A 22,968-nucleotide genomic window follows, 5' to 3' on the forward strand; every position below is an offset into this window, starting at 1 on the left:
ACACCATGCCTCAGGTCACTTGCCCGCAAAGCCCCCCCGCAGAGGGGCACCCCTGCCCTCACCCCCTGGCCCTGCTCCCAGCTGCAAAGTGCTGCCTGGGGCCGGCAGCACCCCCTTCTCTCAGCCCCCAACCATCTTCCCAGTCCTGCCTCACAGCCCCACTTACCTCCATGCTCCAGGGGCGAAGGGCGAGTCCGAGTCAGAGCCGCAGCCTGGCCTTGGCTGCTTCAGAGGCTCAGGCCCTGCCCTCCCCCCTCTCCTTCCCCTACAGCCAGGGCTGGGGGTTTCCCACCCTTTTTGCAAATCAGCTCTTGCAGGCTGGAGCTGTGCCACCCTGCAAGAGCTCTTTGCAAAATCAGATTTCTCTGCTAAAAAGAGAAATCTGCGTTTTCTCTGATAAAAACAGGGAATCTGTGGTTTTCTCTGTTTTTCCATGGGAAACAGAAAACCTGGATCCCTGCTCATCACCTGCAAGGGAAGGAGAGTCTGCCAGGAGAAGGGGTTGATTAGAGATGTATCCCATTTGGGAGCAGAGCTGGCTTTCCACACCCCCTAGTTCTTTTGCTGAGCCTTGGAAACTCTGGTGCTTTTAAGTCAGAGACCAAATTCAGTTCTATTTCCAATCATTGATGTTTCTGCAGCTTCCTTGTTACACAACCTTTGCTCTAGGATCTGAAGGAAGGTGCTCATGAGTTGTATATATGCTTGTTTCTAATATAACCCACTGGGTCCTAGTTTTAATTATAAACAAAAAGCTGCAAAAGGCTTTTTTTACCCGCTTGTTGATGCCCAGCAAGGAGGGAACAGACTCCAGTTCTGATCTTATGCATGTGGTTATTTTTACTTGCGTGAGCAGCCTCACGTGAGTCAGTGGAGCAACTCGTGTGACTTGCCGAGGTCTTTGCAAGGAGCTCTGTGCTTTGTTTGCTGGGGAATCTCCTGCAGGGTCAGTGACTTCAGGGCCGAGCAGTGGAAGGGTGCAAAAACTCCCACCAAAGAAAACAGACTGGTGGCAAAACCAGAGGAGTTGGGGGAAGCTGTTGATACCTTTCAGTTGTAGGCCACAGTCCTACCACCAGCCAGGGGCTCACGGGACTTCACCCACCCCGGCTCTGAAGGCAGGATCAGGAGCCTTGTGACTCTGGGGAGAGACTGTGCCAGTAGCAACCGGAACAGGATTAGCAAACGGGAGTAATTCACGTCTTTCAGGTGCTCCGGGGTCGCGCGTGCAGGCCTGGTGGAAGCGAGATCCGGGCACGGCCGAGCGGGCAGCGAAGGGGCAGAGGCAGCGTTTCACGGGGCTGGGATTTCTAGCGGCTCCCCTCTGCAGCCGCCACGCGGGGGAGCCGGTCGCGGCCCCGGAGCGGGCTGGGCGGAGGCGGAGGCGCAGGCGCAGGCGCAGGAAGTAGGAGGCGCCGCCCGGGGCCGCTGGGCTGGCGGGTGTTTGTCCAGAGCTGAGCCTGGCGTGAAGCGGCCCTGGCTGCGGTGCGCGCCCAGCCCTGCGGAGCCAGGTGAGCGGGGGCTGGCGCTTTCCCCGCAGGCAGCCCGGGGTTTCCGTGAGGTTGCAGCGGCCCGACTGCTGCAGGGGGCAGGGGCTTGCGCTCTCGGCTTTTTTTTTGTCAGACTTGGCCCAGATGTGATGATATAAAGACGAGGATCGTGGGACTGTGCAGAGCCTGGCTGCGGTGCGCGCCCAGCCCTGCGGAGCCAGGTGAGCGGGGGCTGGCGCTTTCCCCGCAGGCAGCCCGGGGTTTCCGTGAGGTTGCAGCGGCCCGACTGCTGCAGGGGGCAGGGGCTTGCGCTCTCGGCTTTTTTTTTGTCAGACTTGGCCCAGATGTGATGATATAAAGACGAGGATCGTGGGACTGTGCAGAGCCCTTTCCCCACTTCAGAGCTGGGGGCGAGTGCTGACTTCTCGGGACCCCGGTGCAGGGAAGCCCCAATCCCTGATTAGCACCTGTAGATGCTTGTGCAAAGTACACCACAAATAAGTTCATGTGCGACCAGCTGCAGGGGCCAGGAGAGCTAACTAAGCAAGCCTGTAACTAGGCTCTTGGGCCAGGCTCTGAGAGGGACTCTTCAATTTGGGGCAGAGTGGCCTGGCAGGCATCTACCGCGGTCGGAGCTCCTGGTGCGGGCCACGTCTTTGTTTCTCAAGGTGGGACAAGGCAAGGCCAGTGGCACCTCTGCGTTGCAGGATGCAAACCCCTCCTCTTCTCTTCTGTGCAGGGTGCGTGTCTGCATGGTGTTCAGCCTCCCGTCTCCTGTGCCCTACCCCCCTGGACACGTGGCAGGGCCATGGTGATGCTGCAGGCAGGACTCTGTCCTGGTCTGACGGCAGAGATGATCCAGCTTCTGAAAGCCAGTGGCATCCGAACAGGTAAAAGGCAGCCCAGAGTCTCAGAGCAGGACTCACCCCCCCGGGGGGATGAATCAGGGATGGCAGAGGGCTCTCCCCCTTCCTAGGACCCCTGAGCCTGTTCTGATGGTCTGTGCTGTGGGGCAGCCCCTAGGAAACTACTCCAGGTCCCAGCATGTTCTGTGCGCCTTGGTGGCTGGCTCGGAGTCTAACATTGCTTTCAAGGGACAGGACAGTGGATGTGGTTCATGCCTCACGCAGCAGTAGCGGGGACTATGAAAATCCCCATGCTGTAAAGGCAGCCAGATCTGCCTATCTAATTCCTGACCTTGAACATGTTACTTTAGTACAGGGCTGGGCAATTATTTTGGGAGGAGGGCCGCTTACTGAGTTTTGGCAAGCCATCGAGGGCCACAAGACAGGCCGTCAGGGGCAAATAAATATTAATTTTCTAATTTTTTTTAGGGGCACCATGGGCCGGATAGAATGGCCTTGTGGGGGGCCACTGGGCCACGGGTCACCTTTTGCCCACCCCTGCTTTAGTATTTGGAGGCTTGGCATATCTTGCATATTTGCAGTTATACTTTCTGCTAGGCCATTCCCTCTTGGTGCAGCACCCTCATCCCTGCTGCCATCTGGGAACGGGTAAGGCAGTTGTCCCCAGGGAACATGATGACACCCGGTTCCACTTCTGATCTCAGCAGGGGTTGGTGGCTCTGAGAAGTGACTGAGGGCCTTGTTACTTGTCAGTTGTAGGTAGCTCCTGGAGCTCTTAACCCCAGCATTGTCCACACGTTAACATGTGAAACTAGTTTTAAGCACCCTTTAAGCAGCACAGCTTAAAAATGCACCACCTCAGCTTAGATTGAGCTCTGATCCATTTTACCCAGGTCACATTACGCTTATGTGTAGCCACTCTAGGCTACAGCTTATTGTGAACACTCCCCCACCCCCGGTGGCCTGGATTGGATCCACTGCCCCCCCTGGCCCCTCACCCCAGTTGAATCAGCACCCCTGTCCTCTACCAGCCATGATTGGCCTGCTGCCCCCTGGAATGGGTCCACTGCTCTCCAGCAAGCCAAATCCCCATTCATCCCCCCGGCTGCCTCACAGCTTACTTTTGGCTGCTAGTGCTGCGCCAAGGGAGCAGGCAGTGACCCCCGCTGCCAGCCCCTGCCACTGCTATCACTGTTTTCTGGACTTGGCTTAACCCAGAGAGGAGCTGCTGTGCATTGGCAGCAGTGGAGGTGGGGACCAGGCGGGGGTGTTCCCTTTCCCTGCCTATCCCCTGGGGACAGCACTCGCAGCTGAAAGTAAGCTGGGAGGGACGGGGGGGATCCCTGTGATTCTTACTTTTCGGTCATCAAGGCCTCTGCTGGCTTGAACATACAACTGCTTCAAACTTGAGCTAGCTGTAAGACTGATTGGCATTTGAGCAGCTCAAACTGCAATGTGTAACGAGGCCTTAAGACAGGGGTGGGCAAAGATGGCCTGTGGTGGACTCAGCCCCTGAGTTCCCAGCAGCCTCTGCCCACGTCAGTGTGGCTGCCTTTCATGCAGACCCCAGAAGTGGTGGGACTGTGGCAGTGTGGGACCAGCGTTTCCATGGAGGCCAGCACCAGCAGCGCTGGCATGGCAAGCGGCTGGGCGGGGAGCTGCTTCGGGGCTGGGATTTTATGGTAGTGACAGCGTGGTCCAGAGCTGGGGCAGAGCTGTGATCCATTGCCCACATACCTTGGAGCAGCTCCCCATCCAGCTGCATGCCCTGCCAGTGCTGTTGGGGCCGGTCTCCATGGAAGCCCTGTCCTGTGCTACTGGGATCTCCGTGGAAACTGGCCACAGCAACGCAGGATGGGACTGCTGGGAAGTGGTGTTCGACTGCCAGCCAGATCCGCCATTTTGCCCACCCCTACCCTAAGAAATGCATGAATTCACAAACTGAATGTGGTGGGGGGGGTTACATTTGTTCCTAAACTAATCCCATCACTGTGGTCAAGGGTGCTGGAGAGAGGCTGGGGTTTTTCTTCTTCCCAGTCTAATTTGGGCCCCCGCCTGGTTTTGCTAGAATGGCAATTAGAACCATTTTTCTTAAAAATGGACTTTTAGAGCTACTGTTCATGGGACCCAGTAAATGTGCTTGAAGATTGAAACTTTCACTCACTTTCACTCATTAGTCTGCTTTCTGTGTATCCATTTTGGTTGAAAAAAACAGAGGTATTAGGCACATGGAAACAGAGGCTGAGCAAGCAGCCTTCATCAGCTTGTCTTGCTCTAGTTCTTCGGCCAACAAAGCACCTTGATGATGTCCTTTAATTCTTCCTGCTTTTCCAGCCATGGGCTTTTGGCCATTATGAAGCTGTTTGGGCAACTGGTGATAAACTGGAATCTTCTAAATTAAATTCACTGTAAACCTTGTGTCCCATTACAAACCCAGCAGAGACAGGGGAGTCCTTTGGGCTGAGTTGCTCAGCTAACTTGGGTGTTATTGTCTCTCTGCAGGCATTGCCATGGCCAGACTGTATTTTAGCTTGATTTGGAGCTATTCTAAGGTTGGGAGATGACTAGGCTGAATGGTGGGACTGTGTGGTAGTTAATTACTTTCCTGGCATTGTGGAGCTGTCAGACTTTTCCAGCTGCTCATCTGTTCATTCTGTCTTGCAGTGGTTGACCTCATCTCATCGGATCTGGAGGAAGTTGCCCAGAAATGTTCTCTGTCTTACAAGGTGAGAGGAGACTCTTGAATGCTGATGTTTACCCTGGACCACAACTCTGCTGTATTAGGGGCTGGACAAAGAGATGGTACTGCCTCAAGGAGCTTCTATTTCCAAAGCTCCTCAACCTTGTAGTACCTCAGTCTCATGTGTGGCTGGCTGGCTGTCCCCACAGGCTTTGGTGGCAGTGAGACGTGTTTTGCTGGCCCAGTTCTCAGCGTTTCCCATCAACGGTGTTCATCTGTATGAGGAACTCAAGAGCTCCATGGCTATCCTGTCTACAGGGAACAAGAGGTGAACGTGTTGGGCATGTAGATGAGTGAAAGATGCACCTGTGGGGTTTGTGTGTGTTACATAGGCTATTGCTGGAAGCGGAGTTGGGTTGAAGTTTTGATCCCAAAATGCCCCAAGTGCCACCTGGATGAGGTTGGACCTGAGACTGGGTTTGTCAGGATTCCACACCTGTAAGGACTGGGCTGAGGCCCTTGACACCTAGAAGCAGCAGGATTGCCTCCTGAATACAGGGCAATTCTGCTTTTCATGTCAGAATTGATAGTCTCATCCTAGCTGAAGCCACCAGTCTATGTCTGTGCTATTACAAACGTGCAAAGGTGCTGCAAATTTCATTCACATGCAATTGTATTTGCACAATGGCAGCATCAGGAGTGGAAAGCTTTTTCCCAGCTTTCAGAATGTGCCAAGCAATTATGCACATGCTAATTTAATAAAATCCTAGAACAGAGGTTGGCAACATTTTTGGACAGAGTGCCAAGAACACCTGCAAACTTGGCTTTCCTGGTGTGCCAGGAGCGGACGGTGGGGAAGCCACAAAGGGCCCGATCCTTATTGTGGCAGGGAAGGGGCTGGGGCTGCACTGCCGTCTGCCCCGAGGTGTGCGTGCCAAGTAAAATGCCTTTGTGTGCCACACTCTGGCACCTGTGCTGGGGGTTGCCTGCCCCTGTCCTAGAACTTCTGGGCTGGAAGGGACCCCAAGAGATCATCTAGTCCAACCCCAGCTCTGCAGCAGGGTCAAATTTACTGCAAGTTTGTTTCAGTGCCTCACTGCCTTTATAGTTAGAAGGTTTTCTTAACAGCCAGCCCACAGTCTCCCTTGTCACAGATGGACCTGGAATTTTCTTGTCCGTCTCCCCGGGAAATGTGAGAAGTCAATTGCCATCCTCTTTATAGCAACCTTTTATGTACTGGGAGGAGGTTGAGTCCCTCCTCAGTCTTCTTTTTTTCCAGATAAAACAAGTCATGTTCCTTCAGCCTTTCCCGATAGGCCACATTTGAACCACCGAGATTGGTTATAAGCCCTTGAAGACAGCTGAGCAATGATCATCTTGAGAGTAATGGCCAGGCATAGAAATTAACTGTCTGATGCTTAATATCGCCCACTTTCCCTTTCTCCTTCCCTATGACCATTCAGAAAAACTCACCATATTCAAATCTCTAGACGTTCAAACATGAATGGTGCATGCCCCCAGCAGTTGGGGGGGCACAGCTTCACCAGCAGTGGCGGGAGCCTGGCGGCGGTGGGTGGGAAGCTCCCGCAGATGCTGCCGGCACTGTTGGCCGGGAGGGGGGGCGCGCGAGCGCCGGCCATGGGTCGGTGACCACCCACACGTGCTACTGGCAGCAGCAGCAGTGGCCAAGGGCGTTCAGGTGCCACAAGTGGGGTGGCAATGGCCTGCAGACGCCATCGACAGTGTCGGTGGTGCCTTTTTGCAGGGGGTGCACCACCACATGCACCTCCTACACATTGCCCCTGCCTTTAAACCAGGCAGGGTCCCCCTTCCCCATTTTTGCCTCTGCTCCTTTATGTGCCACACTGTATGTTTTCTACTCTGACCAGAACTGTGGAGTGGATGGGAAGCATGAGTGTTCTTGGCTGTGAGGCTGTGGATTCTGGAGGGCCTGGCCAGTGAGGAATGTGGTTTCTGACTGTACTTCAGCTGCAGGTGTTCAGGAATTGCTGCTTTGCAGCCCTGGATGATTCTAAGACTGAACTAACCTCCTCCTTGTGTGTGTTTCTCATTTAGCTTGGATACGCTGCTGGACTCTGGCCTGTACACTGGGGAGGTGATGGAGCTTATGGGAGCACCAGGCAGTGGGAAGACACAGGTGAGTCACCCTGGGTCAGATGGTGCAGTGTATAATGGAAGGGATGCCAAAATTCCTCCTTGTATATAAGGTGTCCTCCATTTACATCCTGTACTGTATGGCACAGTCTGCATCCACAGGTGGGTTCAGACCTTGTTTGTAGATGTATCTTCCCTTTGGTTTGATAGCTTAATTTGTGCTCACTGTGGAAATAGTTACAAAATATTAAAGATGCATAAATGGCTACAGCCAGACTTGTCTCATCTGTGTCATGGTTCTTCTCCAGTGACTGGCCCTAAGAAGGAGATTCATTAACCTGATCCATCTTGCGCCATACCCAGAAGCTGGGGCTCTGAAGAATGAGATGGAGCAAATTCTTGAGCAAAAAGCCTCTGGCAGTGAAACCATCTATCTTTGATATTTGCATGAAAACTGATAGATGTATGTAGGCTGAAGGTCCCTACTTATTCCATGTGGAGATCAGGCAGTGCGGTTGCTTCTCAGCTTGGCTCAGGTGTGCCCTGCTGGGTATTGATGTGTTTTAGTGCCAGACAAGCCCTTCCATTCAGAAGGGTGGGGGGATGGACTGATGCTTGTGCTCTTTCCTTCCTAGGTGTGCCTCAGCATAGCAGCAAGTGTGTCCCACAGCCTCAAGCAGAATGTCCTTTTTATTGACTCCACAGGCGGGTTCACAGCCTCTCGCCTTCTCCAGTTGGTTCAGTCCAGGACAGAGGAGGAGGAAGAGCAGGTGAGAGAAGCTGCAGAGTCAGTGGCCTTCAGTTGCAGGAGCAAAGAACTCAGATACTTGTAAATGGCCTTCCTAGCTCTGAGCAGTTGCATGCAATGCCTCTGACAGACCTTTAGGCAATTCCATGCTCCACTCTTTCCTCTGCATGGGTTTGTCCTAGTTTCTTTCAGTGGGTCCACTCTTGGTTCAGTGGGAGTTGTGGGTACTCAGCCCCTTTTAAGTACCAGACCACTTATTCAGGCACTTAGCCATAGTTTGGGGTGAGGGGTGCTAATTCTAGCCTACCATGCTTTCAACCTTTATCTTTTTGTGTCCTGGTTTCCCCATGTCTAAAATGAGGACAACACTGATGCATGGGACAAAGGGCTATTTGGGTCCTTGACATGAAGGTGATAGATAATTGCAAATGCTCTTATTATTAGGGGCAGGGTGAGTTCACAGGGCTAGTAGATATGCTGGCTGGGAGTGCTGGACCCCAGGTTCTAATGTATGCCCACCATCCTGATTGTAAAGGGTAAGTTATAGTGAGGGGAAAGCTGTGGGAGACTATGTATTCCCTGTGTGATACTGCTGCTGTCCCCCTCTGCAGGTGGAGGCCTTGCAGCGAATCCAGGTGGCCCATGTGTTTGACATCTATAAGATGCTGGCTGCGCTGCAGGAGCTCCAGCACTGCATGTCCCAGCAGGTGGGGCCTTGTCATTTGCATCCTCCCTGTTGACTTCTCTAAAGTGACACTGTAAAGAGCTGAGTGTTGGAAGTGACATTGGATTTGATCCTGCCAGTGCATGGAGCTGCTTATATATTGCCTTAGAAAATTAGGCGACTGCGGTGTGCGAATTGACTGGAGGGCTGCACCCAGCGAGTGGTGGTGGACGGGTCATTTTCGACCTGGAGGGACGTGGGCAGTGGGGTTCCCCAGGGCTCGGTCCCTGGTCCCCGCTGTTCAACATCTTCATCGGTGACTTGGACGAGGGGGTGAAAAGCACCTTGTTCAAGTTCACAGATGACACTAAGATGTGGGAAGAGGTGGGCATGCTAGAAGAGAGGGACTGGCTACAACTAGATCTGGACAGGTTACAGAGGTGGGTGGATGAGAATAGGATGGGTTTCAATATGGACCAGTGCAAGGTATTACACCTGGGGAGGAAAAACCCAGCAGCATACCTACAAGCTGGGGAACTCCGTTCTTGTCAGCACAGAGGCAGAAAAGGATCTTGGAGTCACTGTTGATTCCAAGATAAACATGGGCTGCCAATGTGGGGACGCAGTCAGGAAGGCTAACCACACCTTGTCATGCATCCACAGATGCATCACGAGCAGGTCCAAGGAGGTGATCCTCCCCCTCTATACGACATTGGTCAGGCTGTAGTTGGAGTACTGAGTCCAGTTGTGGGCGCTGCACTTCAGGAGGGATGTGGATAGCATAGAGAGGGTCCAGAGGAGGGCCACTCGCATGATCAGGGGGCAGCAGGGCAGGCCCTACAAGGAGAGACTACGGGACCTGAACTGCGGGCCGTGAACCTGTTCAGCCTCCACAAGAGAAGGCTGAAAGGGGATCACCTACAAACTTGCCCAGGGGGACCAGCAGACAATGGGAGAATCCCTGTTCCCCCGAGCATTACCGGGAGTTGCAAGGAATAACAGCCATAAGCTGACTGAGAGGAGGTTCAGGCTAGATATTAGGAGGCATTACTTCACAGTCAGGATGGCTAGGATCTGGAACCAACTTCCTAGGGAAGTGGTGCTCGCCCTTACCCTGGGGATCTTCAAAAGGAGGCTAGACAATCACCTAGCTGGGGTCATTTGACCCCAGCATTCTTTCCTGCCCATGACAGGGGGTCGGACTTGATGATCTGCTTAGGTCCCTTGTGACCCTACCAACTATGAAACTATAAGACTGCAGGATTGGGGTTGCTATTCTGTGGACCTTGGTTTCCAAGTGGCCTCAGGACTCTCCCTGTTCTAATGTTGCAGGGCTGTACTGGCCCATACTTCAAATTGCTGTTTTGAATGGCATGTGCTGCTCTATCCCTTTCCCTCACACATTGTGCTTCACTCCTCAGGTTGTTTGTTCTGTGGGTCCCGTGAAATTGCTGGTGGTGGATTCTGTCTCGGCTGTAGTTTGCCCACTCTTTGGAGGCAGGCAGTCAGAGGGTAAGCATACTTGCCCCGGGGGCAGGCTCCAGCTTGGGAATTTGGGACTGGGCCTCAGGCTGTAGGCACACAACCTGACCTACACAGTGAGGTAGAATCATAGAAAGCTAGGGTTGGAAGGGACCTCAGGAGGTCATCTAGTCGAACCCCATGATCAAAGCAGGACCATCCCCAACTAGATCAGCCCAGCCAAAGCTTAGTCTAGCAGGTTGTTGAAAACTTTTGAGGATGAAGCTTCCACCACCACCCTGGGTAACCTGTTCCAGTGTTTTACTACCTTCCTAGTGAATTTTTTTCCCTAATATCTAACCTAAACTTCCCTTGCTGCAACTTAAGACCATTGCTTCTTGTTCTGTCATCTGCCATCACTGAGAATAGTCCAGCTCCATTCTCTTTTGAACTGCCCTTCAGGTAGTTGAAGGCTGTCCCCTCTCAGTCTCCTGGTCTCTAGACGAAATAAGCCCAGTTCTCTTGGTCTTTCCTGATAAGTCATGTCCCCCAACCCCTGAACTGTTTTTGTCACCCTCCACTGGACTCTCTCCAATTTGTCAACATCCTTTCTGTAGTGGGGGGCCCAAAACTGAACAGAGTATTCCAGATGTGGCCTCACCAGTGCTGAATAGAGGGGAATCGTCATTTCCCTTGACCTACTGGCAACACTTCTACTGATGCAACCCAGTATGCTCTCAGCCTTCTTGGCAACAAGGGCACACTGCTGGCTCATTCAGCTTATTGCCCACTGTAACCCCCGGGTCCTTTTCTGCAGAGCTGCACTTGTCCTTATTGAACCTGATGGGATTCCTTTTGGCCCAGTCCTCCAATTTGTCTAGGTCACTAAATCCTAGCCCTACCCTCCAGTGTATCTGCTGCTCCCCTGAGCTTGGTGCCATCTGCAGACTTGCTGAGGGTGCACTCTCTGCCATCTTCCAGGTCATTGATGAAGACATTGAACAAAACCGGCCCCAGGATGGACCCCTGGGGCACTCCACTTGATACCAGCTGTCAACTAAACATTGAGCCATTGATTGCTACTCTCTGAGCCTGATGCTCCAGCCAATTTTCTATCCACCTTACAGTCCATTCATGCAGCCCATACTTCCTTAGTTTGCCTGCGAGAATGTTGTGGGAGACCATATTAAAAGCCTTGCCAAAATCAAGGTAAACCACATCCGCTGGTCTTGTCGCATCCACAGAGCCAGTCACCTCATCAGAGAAGGCAGTCAGGCTGGTCAGGCATACCTTGCCCCTGTTGAATCCATGCTGGCTGTTCCTAATCACCTTTTTCTCCTCCAAGCGCTTAGAAATGGATTCCTTGAGGATCTGCTCTATAATTCTTCCAGGGACTGACGTGAGGCTGACTGATCTGTGGTTCCCTAGATCCTCCTTTTTCCCTTTCTTAAAGATGGGTACTATGTTTGTCCTTTTGCAATCATTTGAGACCTCTCCTGATCATCATGAGTTTTCAAGGATGATGGCCAATGGCTCTGCAATCACATCAGCCAACTCCCTCAGCACCCTCAGGTGTATCCCATCTGGCCCCATGGACTTGTACATGTCCAGCTTTTCTAAGTAGTCTCTACCCTGTTTTTTCACTGGGGAGGAGGTGAGCAGCCCTCAGTAAACTGTGCTGCCCAGTGCAGTAGTTTGGGAGCTGACCTTGTCTGTGAAGACTGAGGCAAAAAAAGGCATTGGGTACTTCAGTCTTTTCTGCATCCTCTGTCACAAGGTTGCCTCTCCCATTCAGTAAGGGACCCACACTTTCCCTAATCCTCCTCTTCCTACTGACATACCTGTAGAAATCCTTGTTACTGTCCTGGATGTTATTCTGTAGTAAGGAGCAGATGTGGCCAGCCTTCCAAGTCAGCTGCCTGCAATAGTTGGTATTACATTGTCTGGCCACTAGGTGGTGTACGAGCTGCTTTTATGAGAGAGGGGCTTTTTCTGGTCTGAAGTTTACTGGAGTAGTGCTGTGCTGGTCATTTTATAGTAGTGTATAGCTACTCCTTCCTGTTACAGGAGTAATTTGGCCTGGAATGGAGTGACTTATGTAATGTCCAGCACGTTGGAGCAGGCTTGATTAATCGAGCCTGTTGGAGCTTGGTAATTACTGCGCTCCAGCAACTTCCTGCACCTTGTGTATCAGTGTCCCCGTGCTTAAAAATGGTGGCAGGGGTGCTTGAACTAAAGCTCTCGGAGCTGCTCTAATTAATGCGCCACCCTTTCCAACCCTGAAGAATTTGTAAAAGTGCCCAATAGGCTCAAATAATGAGGATTCATTCATCCCAATTTCTGGCCTTTGGAGATAGCAATCCTGCCTCTTGCAAAACATTCAGAACGTTTGGCACTGAATGTCCTGTGCAATCAGGTAGCTGGGAAATCTGCTTCCAGCACTCCTGGGCCCACTGATTACCTGCAAAAATTCAGATGGCATTGGCAGTACAGAACTATACCTTGTGCTCTCTGATACCTGGGCCTGGGGGCTGGGAGAGGGAGGATTTTTTATTTTTTTAACTTTAGTGCCAGTGTTGTGTTGGATGAGGTGCAACAGGTAAAATGTTTGTATTTGATAGCTCAGGATGTATGGCTTCCCTGGTACTGAGAAGTAGGCCTTCCCTATCTAGTATTGCTCTGCATGTGCTAAGCCTGGAAATGTGGCTGCAAAGCAGGCCTGAGGCCCCACACCCCACTACCAAGGTTCTTGAGCTGGCTGTCCTCAATATGCCTGAGAGCAATAGTTCCTTAGAGTAGATACCCTCATTTCCTGGTTTGGCACATTTGAGGTAGTAGGGGATGGGCAGGCCATGTTTTTCAACAACTCTCTCAAAAGTGCCAGACTGACATCCCTTCATATATCTTCTTAGTTGCCTGTCTCCCAAATAGTCCTGTCGGTCTAACTTGTTACTCCTCAGGATTCTGTGGGGCTGCCGCAGGCCCTTGCAGATCTTTGTCAGAAATTCTAAGAATTTGGTGTTGGGGAAGTGCAGTGGCTTGGCAATGGAACTGCAATAGCTAAGTCACTGCAAAGGCCAGATTGACTGCAGCTGATGCATAGACTCAAGGACGGGGAGTTAAAACTGCTCGTTGCCAGTCCTCTGAGCAGTCTGCTGCCCTGAGAGTGAGTATTGGTGGGGGAGTCCTCAGTGTGGCTTCACTTAGTCATTTCCTGGTTTGGGTTGTGTGTGTGTGTGTAGCAGGAACTCAGCAGTGGCAAAGATCACCTGGTGGCCTTTGTGAAAGAAGGGACCAATCTTTAGAGGATGAGCCACAGGTCATGGAGGCAGACTTCTTGGGAGAGGCAGTATCGCCTAATGATTAGAGTACTGGATGGGGCTCTTCTTCTGGTTCTGGCCTGCTGGGTAAACTTTAGGAAGTACCAACACCACTCTGTGCCTCAGTAACCCCATCAGTAAAATGGAGACAGTGATACCAACCTGCTTTTCGAAAGTGCTTTGGGACTGAGGAACAGTGTTCAGTAAGAGCTAGGTGTGTCCTAGAACTGATTATCTGGGCCTGATGCAGTACATGTTGATGGTGTGCCTGGGTGCAGAGGCTGCTGCTGTGTATGCTGGTTTTGTTCTTTGGATAGTTGGAAAGTAAGAGGGGCTAGCTGTGAAATGGGCACTGATGAACAGTATTAAGCTAATGTAATACACAGAGGTCAGCCTGCTTGGGTGGATGTGAAGGTATCCTGATGAGCTGCTCTAGATTCCTCATCTCAGGAGATGGCATTGGTCTCTAAGAGACTTCTAGTGGAAGCATGTGCCAAAATGTCCTTTTCTTGTCTCTGTAGGTTTGGCCCTCATGATGCAGCTGGCGAGGGAACTGAAGACACTTGCCAGAGAATTTGGCCTTGCTACTGTGGTGAGTGCCCCTGGGCTTTGTCTTTCTCTTCCTGGGGTGAGCGGTGAGGAAGAATAGCAAGTATTGGAGGATTTGGGGTATTTGCTTTCCAGATAAGTGGATGTGCTTAAAGCTGAACAGGTCTGCAAAATGGGAGCCTAGCATCTCTAAAAGCACCACCCCATGAGACTGTCTTCTGAACTAAAACTTGGCTTCCATGAAGCCTCCAAATACCTTCTCTCTGTAACTACAGGGTGAGGAGAAGGAGAGGAATAAGAATCCATAGAAACAGCTGATTTATCCATTAGCTTCATGAGTATCCCAGTGTTTCCTTACAAGGAGCAGTGATGTTACTGCTGGTAGCTGCCTAATATGTCTACTTTATTGTACTGCAGGTGACTAACCATGTGACAAGGGATAGTAGCAGCGGTCACCTCAAACCAGCCCTGGGCCGCTCCTGGAGTTTTGTGCCCAGCACGCGCGTGCTGTTAGAGAGAAGCCAAGGGGCTTTGGGGAAAGCCAGCACACAACGTATTGCTTCCTTAACAAAATCGCCCCGGCAGGTGAGAATTTCCAGGTGAACCAGGGATGAGGTCATGGAGAAGAGGGTTTGGAGCAGAGTTGGTAGTAGAGGCAGAGTCCTTGCTCTGGGGGTTGCAGGAGCTTGGGCTTCGCCCATGTGTCTCTGCACTGGGCTGGGGTGCTAGTGGCAATACAAGAAAGCTGTAATCTGTTGAAAAGAAAAAAATGATGTGGATTGTAAATAGCCTGACTTCTATTTCTGGGTGTGTGAAGTCAGTGGATCCATTTTTTACTTGGATCACAGTGACTCAGTTGCTCCATTCTTCCTGACTTAGTCTCTGATGATCTTGTATCTCTTTTTGTAAGGAGAGGAACTGATGTCCTGGTTACTTGGTAATGTGGGTAAATACATCCACCTTGGCTCAGATTCTTGCTGCCATTTCATACTGGATGCTCTGGGACAGATCTTCCAGGAGTCTAAACCAGCCTAACTAGTGGTTCATAGAATCATAGAAAATTGGCATTGGAAGGGACCTCAGGAGGTCATCTAGTCCAACCCCCTGCCCAAAGCAGGACCATCCCCAGCTAGATCATCCCAGCCAAAGCTTTGTTTAGCCAGGTCCAAGGATGGAGCTTCCACCACCTCTGGGTAACCTGTTCCAGTGTTTTACTACTCTCCTAGTAAGAAAATTCTTCCTAATATCTGACCTAAACTTCCCTTGCTGCAACTTGAGACCGTTGCTCTGTTCTGTCACCTACCACCACTGAGAACAGTCCAGCTCCATCCTCTTTCAAACCCCCTTCAGGTAGTTGAAGGCTGCTATTAAATGCCCCCTCAGTTTTCTCTTCTCCAAACTATATAAGCCCAGTTCCCTCAGTCTTTTCTCATTAGTTATATCCCTCAGCACCCTCACCATTTTTATTGGCCTCCAATATCTCTTCATCCTTTCTGTTTGGGGGGCCCAAAACTGAATTCCAGATGTGGCCTCACCAGTGCTGAATAGAGGGGAATAATCACTTTCTTGCCCTACTGACAACACTTCTACTGATGCAGCCCAGTATGCTGTCAGCCTTCTTGGCAACAAGGGCACACTGCTGGCTCATTCAGCTGATTGCCCACTGTAACCCCCAGGTCCTTTTCTGCAGAGCTGCTGCACAGCCAGTCAGCCTCCAGCCTGTACTCATGTATGGGATTGTTCCATCCTAAGTACAGGACTTAAGACCATTGCTCCTTGTTCTGTCATATGCCATCATTTGGCCCAATCCTCCAATCTGTCTAGGTCACTCTAAATCCTAGCCCTACCCCCCAGCGTATCTACTACTCGCCACAGCTTGGTGCCATCTGCAGACTTGCTGGGGGTGCAATCTCTGCCATCTTCCAGGTCATTGATGAAGACATTGAACAAAACCAGCCCCAGGACTGACCCTAGGGCTCTCCACCTGATACCGGCTGCCAACTAGACATTGAACCATTGATTACTACTCTCTGAGCCCGATGCTCCATCCAGTTTTCTATCCACCTTACAATCCATTTATCCAGGCCATATTTCCTTAGCTTGTCCATGAGACTGTCGTGGGAAACGGTATCAAAAGCCTTGCTAATATCAAAGTACACCACTTCCACTGGTCTCCCCACATCCACAGAGCCAGTCACCTCATCACAGAAGGCAATCAGGTTGGTCAGGCATGCCTTGCCCTTGGTGAATTCATGCTGACTGTTCCTGCTCACCTTTATCTCCTCCAAGTGCTTAGAAATGGATTCCTTGAGGATCTGCTCCATGATTTTTCCAGGGACTGAGGTGAGGCTGACTGGTCTGTGGTTCCCTAGATCCTCCTTTTTCCCTTTCTTAAATATGGGTACTATGTTTGCCCTTTTCCAAACATCTGGGAGCTCTCCTGATCACCATGTGTTTTCAAGGTTGATGACCAATGGCTCTGCAGTCATATCAGCCAACTCCCTCAGCACTTTCAGGTATGTCCCATCCGGCCCCATAGACTTGTACATGTCCAGCTGTTCTAAATGGTCCCTAACCTGTTCTTTCACTGTTGGCTGCTCACCTCCTCCCCAAACTGTGCTGCCCAGTGCAGTAGTTTGGGAGCTGAACTTGCTTGTGAATATTGAGGTGAAGAAAGCATTGAGCACTTGAGCCTTTTCTGCGTCCTCTGTCACAAGGTTGCCTCCCCCATTCAGAAAGGGACCCACACTTTCCCTGATCCCTCTTTTGCTACCAACATACTTCTAGAAACCCTTCTTGTTACCCTTCCCATCCCTTGCTAGCTGCAACGCCAGTTGCGCTTTGGCCTTCCTGACTTCATCCCTGTATGAATGCATTTATACTCCTTCCTATTTTTTCGTCCAAGTTTCCACTTATAAGCTTCCTTTTTGTGACTTAGTTTGCTGAAGAGTTCCCTGCTAAGCCAAGCTGCTCTTCTGCCTTACTTGCTAGTCTTTCTGTACATTAGGATTGTTTGTTCCTGCACTCTCAGTAAGGGCTTCTTTAAAGTACAGTCAGGTCTCCTGGACTCCTTTTTCCTTCGGACTGGCTTCCTAAGGGATCCTGCCTATGAGTTCCCTGAGTGAGTCAAAGTCTGCTTTTCTGAAGTCTAGGGTCCTTACTCTGCTGCTCTCCATGCTTCCTTCCCCCGCACTGACTATGCCAGCAGCATCTGCGGGAGCTCCCATCTTACCGCCACCAGGCTCCCGCTGCTGCCACCAGTGCAGCCGTGCCCCCCAGGGGCAAGCATTGTTCATGCCTGAACTCAATCATTTTGTGGTCACTGCTGCCAAAGATATCATCTACTATTACATTCCCCACCAATTCTTCCCTGTTTGTGAGCAGCAGGTCATGAAGAGCATGGCCCCTAGTTGGCTGCTCCAGCACTTGCACCAGGAAGTTGTCACCCTCACTATCTGAAAACTTCCTGGATTGCCTATGCACTGCTGTATTATTGCCTTCCCAGCAGATGTCAGGGTGATTGAAATCCCCCATAAGAACCATGGCTTGTGATTGGGAAACTTCCCCAAGCTGTTTGAAGAAAGGCTCATTCACCTCCCTCATTCGCTTCCAAGGGAGGTGGTGCTGTCCCCTACCTTGGGGTTCTTCAAGAGGAGACTAGACAAGCATCTAGCTGGGGTTGTCTGACCCCAGTGCTCTTTCCTGCCCAGGGCAGGGGGTGGGACTCGATGGCCTACTGAAGTCCCTTCTGACCCTAACAGCTATGAATCTAAACCATTTCTTCCTGGTCTGGTGGTCTGTAGTAGACACCTACTACAACATCACACTTGTTGCTCTCCCCTCTAACTTTAACCCAGAGATTTTCAACAGGCTTATCTTCAGGTTCTCTCATTCTTTAACGTTTCACTTCCTGGTTTGAACTCTTTTAGGATGTGGCTGTGTGTTTGTAGCTGGTAAAATTATTCCTGTGTACATTCATTTCTAATCCAGTTTGGGATCCCCTGACCTGAAAGAACTATAAAATGTTTGGGGCATTAATGCTTTACTTGACTTCAGGCATATTAATTATTTGCACTGCAGTATCTCCAGAAGCCACAATCAAGGTTGGTGCCCCATTACGCTGGGCACATAATAACAACTTGTAGCCCGTGTTGTGAACTGCTGTCAGTGACTGCTCTGTGACTGCAGCACCTCACACAATTGGAAAAAAGCAAAAAGCATTGAAGTTGAGGCTGCTTGTCAGTTTTTGACTTGCAGAATAGCAGCCTTGAAACTAAGTGAGAGCTGTCAATTTCAAGGCCACTGTTTAGCAGCTGAGAAACTGGTTAGCAGATGATTGATTGATTGAGTCTGCCAGTGTTCTGGGTGGCCAGGTAACTCCTTGGTAACCAGGCCTAAGGAGATGCAAACAGCTGAGCATATTCTGTGTCTGCCTGAATCAGCCTGTGGCAGAATGCCACCTCTGTCTCTCCCCAAAAACTCTGCTATGAGACAATTTGGTTAATATGGTCACTGCATAGGGCAGACATCCCATGGGCTCTTTAGGTAACCCTGAGTTGTAAACTGAGCTGGATACATTCTTGAGGGAGGGGGGAAAACCTGCTCCCTCCGCCAGAGAGGAGGGGAGACTCATGATCAGTGAGCTGCCTGCTTCCAGAGGGAATCTCCACCTGCCTCTGGATGATACTCATGAGTAAGCTACCTGAGATCTAATAGCTATAGATATATAGCTTGCAGTAACTCAGATGTGCGATCAATGGCAATCTTGTTTGCTCTATGGGATTTCTTTAACATTGCTCTACCCTGTACCCTATTCCAAACCTACTCCTTGTAACCAATAAAGTTCTCCTGTGTACCTAGTGTGGGAGACTTATTGGGAGTGGGTCTAGCTTATGCCTTGGGGTCCCCTTGGTTTGGCTGACTAAAGGAGACCACTACTGGTGCTTCAGACTGAGGGGAGCACCCCAAGTTCTTGCAGTGGGTTGAGTACCCTCAAGGACTACTAGGCCTGTGTTTCCCAGGGGGCACAGGGCCAGGATCAGTCCAGACCCTGGGTAGTGGCGGCATTACGCCGGGGTAGTGGGTGTGCCTCTGGGAGGGGGGTCGGCCAGACATGAGGTGCCACCAGGGAGGCACTCGGAGCCTGGAAGATGGTTAGGCGTAGTGAGGCGGGTGGCTCAGTGCAGTGCCCTACTGGCCCGCCACACAGCCAACATACTAAGTGCAGTTTAGGTGGTGCCTTTAACACTGACCTCAGTGGGAACTGGTAGATGGCTTGCAGTGTCTGCATGTCTGTTAGCGATGGGCATTTTTAAGTGGCTTTGACTCTACAGATGTTCTTAGCGGCAGATTCTCAGCTATGCAAGTTTAAATTCCTCTTGGCTTCTCTTGCAGCCTACTGGAATAAAGGTAGAACTGGACATTGGAGGCCATGGAGCATTGGAAGAGAGACCAGGTGCATCTGGAGAGGAACTCTGATGGAGGTGAAAAGATGAAAAGTAGATTTCAAGGCCAAGATCTTGTCTTTTATTGTGGACACCTTTGCTGCTAAAATAGAAAAGACTGCAGAACTAGACAGTGTGAGCCAAGGCACTGTTAGGATGAGGAGAGAGTTCTGTAGTTCCAGTAAAGCGGTATTGTATTCCATCACTGCCCCACCTCAGGTGCTCCTTTCTCCAGTGTGACCTTGGGATCGCAAAGAGATTTCAAGGGAAAGCCTTTGTGGCCTGGGCAAGTGCAGCATGTGTGGCTGCAGTGCTTCTCTGGAACTCATTAGAACCACAGACCTGTTGCCTGGAGTCTTATGGATCAGCAGGAGAACCTCTGTCATTGTGGGATCAGCAGAATTCGCTGACAGCTCTATAAACCCTTGCCGGTCAATGACTTCTATTTTTTTCCTCCATAACCACCTGCTGCCAGATCCCAGAATCCTTTGGAGGGGAACCTCTGGGAAGCTTCAAGGAGGAATACAAAAGAACTGGGCCTTCGAGAGCAAGAATCCTGTCGGCTCCAACAGATGGTGGTGTAAACACTGTTATCACTGTAGAAAACAGTTGTTACAGCAAGCTTCAGGTGTCTGCCTCATCCTGCTTATTCCTCAGTGGAACTGTAGTGGACATGGGCTTCTAAAGGAAAGGGACATGCGTGGCACTCAAGTGTTGCAAATGTTTGTGATCGAACTCTTTCTACAGAGTATAAAGGAGTGCATTGTAAGCAGCACTGGCATTCTTGTACCTGAGTAATGTATCAGATGGCTGCTGCCTTGTGGAAGTGGGCCTTTTGGGCCAAATACTCCACTGAGGTAAATGAGTGTGGCCCTTGGCTTACACCACTTGAGGATCTGGCCGTGTTTTAGGAGCATTGTTGTTGATGTAGTTGGTGTGTTTCTTTTCATCTACTTTTTTTGCTTGAAAACAGGGCACTCGTGTGTTATTGAGGTGGTTCTACCCCAGTTGTACCCAATGTTTACAATTCAAAGTGAGGAAAGAAATGGCAGGAGCAGAAGAACTTGAAATCTTCAGGAACTGTACTAGGGATCTTCCCACCAGATAAGTTACAGCAGTGTTTGCACCAGTGACAGCTCTCATGTAGACAAGGCTCTGGTGTCCAAACTCACAGTTGCTTTTTGTCTGACATAGCTCTGATGGAAGCTGTAGAAATAAAGGCAGTAAACACTACTGCAGTTGAATAGATGTTTGACCCATGAGCCTTTTTAATACATTTTTCCAGCTAAGACATTTCTGAGTATATCTAATTTTTATTTGTAAGCCAGCTTCCCCACTAACAAGAAAATATCTGAGACTGTAGCCAAACTGAATATTTGACAGAGCTTTCACGGAGTAATAGCAGGTCTTCCTACCCCTAGCAGATTGTTTCATACACCTGTGTGTCACTACAACTACAGTGCTTGAGAGAAACCCAGATTTCTATCCTCTCAGGGATATAATTTAATGGGAAGGTGGTGAACGTCCCCTAATCACAGAGCCAATTAAAACAGAGGCAATGCCTGTGCCAGAGTGTTTACAATCTCACTTTTTCCTTTGCAAATTGTTCATTGTTTTATGTGTGGAGACGTTATGAGTCAAATTCTCTCCCAGGGAAGTCAGTGGAGCCGGGGCAATTTATGCCAACAGAAAATTTGGCCTGTTATGCTTTTTGTACCAGCTGTGAATAAAACATTGATTTTTTTTTTTTTAATATACTTTTCAGGTAACCCCTTCCTCTTGTGGTTGCATTATTCATCAGTTTGGGATTCCTAGAGGAAAGCTGAGCAGGGGGATATGGAGCAGAGAAAGAATAGAATGTCAAAATGTCTAGTAACACACATTTGCATTAAGGTTTTGACAATGAGAGTGTGATATTACATTCTCCAAGACTATGTCAATCATTAGGGAAGAGATGCAATATCTGATTTGGGTGAGCTAACTGGGGGACTAATTTGGCTTTGGGCAATTGTTATGCCAGATTCAGAAGGAAATCTTGAGCTTGGGAGCTGAAGTAACTTGATAGTATGGAAGGAGGAGACCTCCAGTTAGATGGAGCAAGGAGAATGTAAGAGGATTTCTCAAATGGAAAGTCACAAAGAAAGGGGAGACCATCAGGAGTGTGTTGCGGGGGTAGAGAATGGTGGTTAGGTGAGAGAGAATGAGAGGACTTGCGTGAACAAGAGCAAGACAATGGTAGAGTGACTTAATTTGAGTGAATGGATGAAAGTTGGCAGGTTAATGGGAGACTGGAAGGGCTGAGTGAGCAACTGAGGGGAATGAAGCATTGCAAAGTTAAAGAAGCTGTACTAACTGTCCATGGAATACTATGAAAAGGGGACGATTTAAAGTGTGCATACACATACATGATTTGAATGATTTCATTGCCTGTATTCATGGAAATCACATTTTTGCTATGTACCAAGAAAATAAACATGTTCAAATAATAGTCACAAAACTGTACCAATCATATGCTCTCAGTCTGTTCTTTCTCTGGATGAGAGGGATAATCCTAATGCACTACTGCAAGAGTTCAGTGTCACTGTGTCCTCATGCCCTGGATACTGATTGCCATAATCCCAAACAGTGAGTTGAAAATGAGAAAGGGGTAGCATGTAGTCAGATATCCAAACAGGAGGAAAGGAAGAGAGAAATATGACTGTTATTACTTAGGGATTATGAAATCATCGTGGGGCTCTGATGCAAAAGATCTGGAATAAATTGCGAAATAGAGAAGGCTTAAATAAAGGCTAAAGGACAGATGCTGATCAAGTGAACCCTGGCTGTACTTGTGCAGGGCTATCAATCTTAAGTGTTGAGTGTAAGCTGCTCAGTGGCTGTAGAGGGAAGAAATTTCTCTCCTTGGAAATTAGGTCAGTGCACCTCTCCTGGTAGCATTTTGTATTTTGCTCTGAAGCAACTGGTATGGGCTGCCGGTGCATTTGAGGAACATCTCTGGCATGTTGCTTCCTGCCCTGTGCTTGCTCTTCAGGTAAGTAGGGGGGAGAGGTCTCATGACAGAGACGGTCCTGAGCCTCCTGTATTTCAAACACTTTGAAGAGGAAATGCAGGGTTGAAGTGGTGCATTTGTTTTCAGACACAGGACCGTGAATTCCTCGGTGGCACCGTGGAAAAGTCTGACTTCCTGCTAAAGACAATGTCCCCAATGCTGCCTAGCAGAGCATGGCGCAAGATGGCTGGTGACCTCAGTGTCATCAAAAGGAAGTCATTTTTCATCTGGGTGCTCAGACAGGGTCCTGCTCTCCCTGGGTGATGCCTCTTCCTCTCTGTAAACTGCTCCTGCACCCTGCTCGTGGACTCGGGCGGTGGTCACTTGGATGATTTCCAATCTTGACTGCAGCAGTTGGAGAAAGGCACGCAGGCTCCTCTTGAGGTGACGAACTGCGGAAAACGACCCCAGCTGCAGGAACCGCCAGCCGTGGGCAGTGCCACTGCAGGCAGGGGGCCGCAGCCAGCGCGGGGGCTCCCAGCCGGAGGCCGGAGAGCCAGGCCAAGGGCTTGGGGACCACCCCGGCAATGACGGGGGCTGCGCTGCCTCCTCCGCCCTCCGGGGGCGCTGCAGGGGCGGGGC

At 50.3% G+C, this 22,968-nt stretch overlaps 2 protein-coding genes across 8 annotated transcripts in view; one reads left to right on the forward strand and one right to left on the reverse strand.

The window, feature by feature from the left end:
* Positions 1-1,186, reverse strand: part of UNC45B (unc-45 myosin chaperone B) — a gene marked incomplete at its 3' end in the record, with an annotated part of 21,898 nt that extends 20,712 nt beyond the window's left edge. The window contains exon 1 of the mRNA XM_025206593.1: positions 1,048-1,186. The remainder of the gene's footprint in view (positions 1-1,047) is intronic.
* RAD51D (RAD51 paralog D) lies at positions 781-22,946 on the forward strand. Of its 7 annotated transcripts, none has more exons than XM_025206599.1 (11): positions 781-946; positions 2,230-2,380; positions 5,021-5,082; positions 5,246-5,364; positions 7,113-7,194; positions 7,787-7,921; positions 8,511-8,606; positions 9,985-10,075; positions 13,866-13,936; positions 14,311-14,478; positions 19,288-22,946. In XM_025206599.1, the coding sequence occupies exons 2-11, from the start codon at positions 2,299-2,301 to the stop codon at positions 19,369-19,371; spliced, it is 990 nt and encodes a 329-aa protein (XP_025062384.1). In that variant the 5' UTR covers positions 781-946; positions 2,230-2,298; the 3' UTR covers positions 19,372-22,946. The 7 variants fall into 7 exon arrangements, with proteins under 7 accessions (XP_025062384.1, XP_025062383.1, XP_006025805.1 ...); XM_025206598.1 differs by lacking the exon at positions 781-946 and adding an exon at positions 1,076-1,209; XM_006025743.3 differs by lacking the exon at positions 781-946 and adding an exon at positions 1,426-1,511.
* Positions 22,947-22,968: the final 22 nt, after the last annotated feature.

The sequence above is a fragment of the Alligator sinensis genome, unplaced genomic scaffold (assembly GCF_000455745.1).
Source record: "Alligator sinensis unplaced genomic scaffold, ASM45574v1 scaffold561_1, whole genome shotgun sequence".
In the NCBI taxonomy this organism is placed as follows: Eukaryota; Metazoa; Chordata; order Crocodylia; family Alligatoridae; genus Alligator; species Alligator sinensis.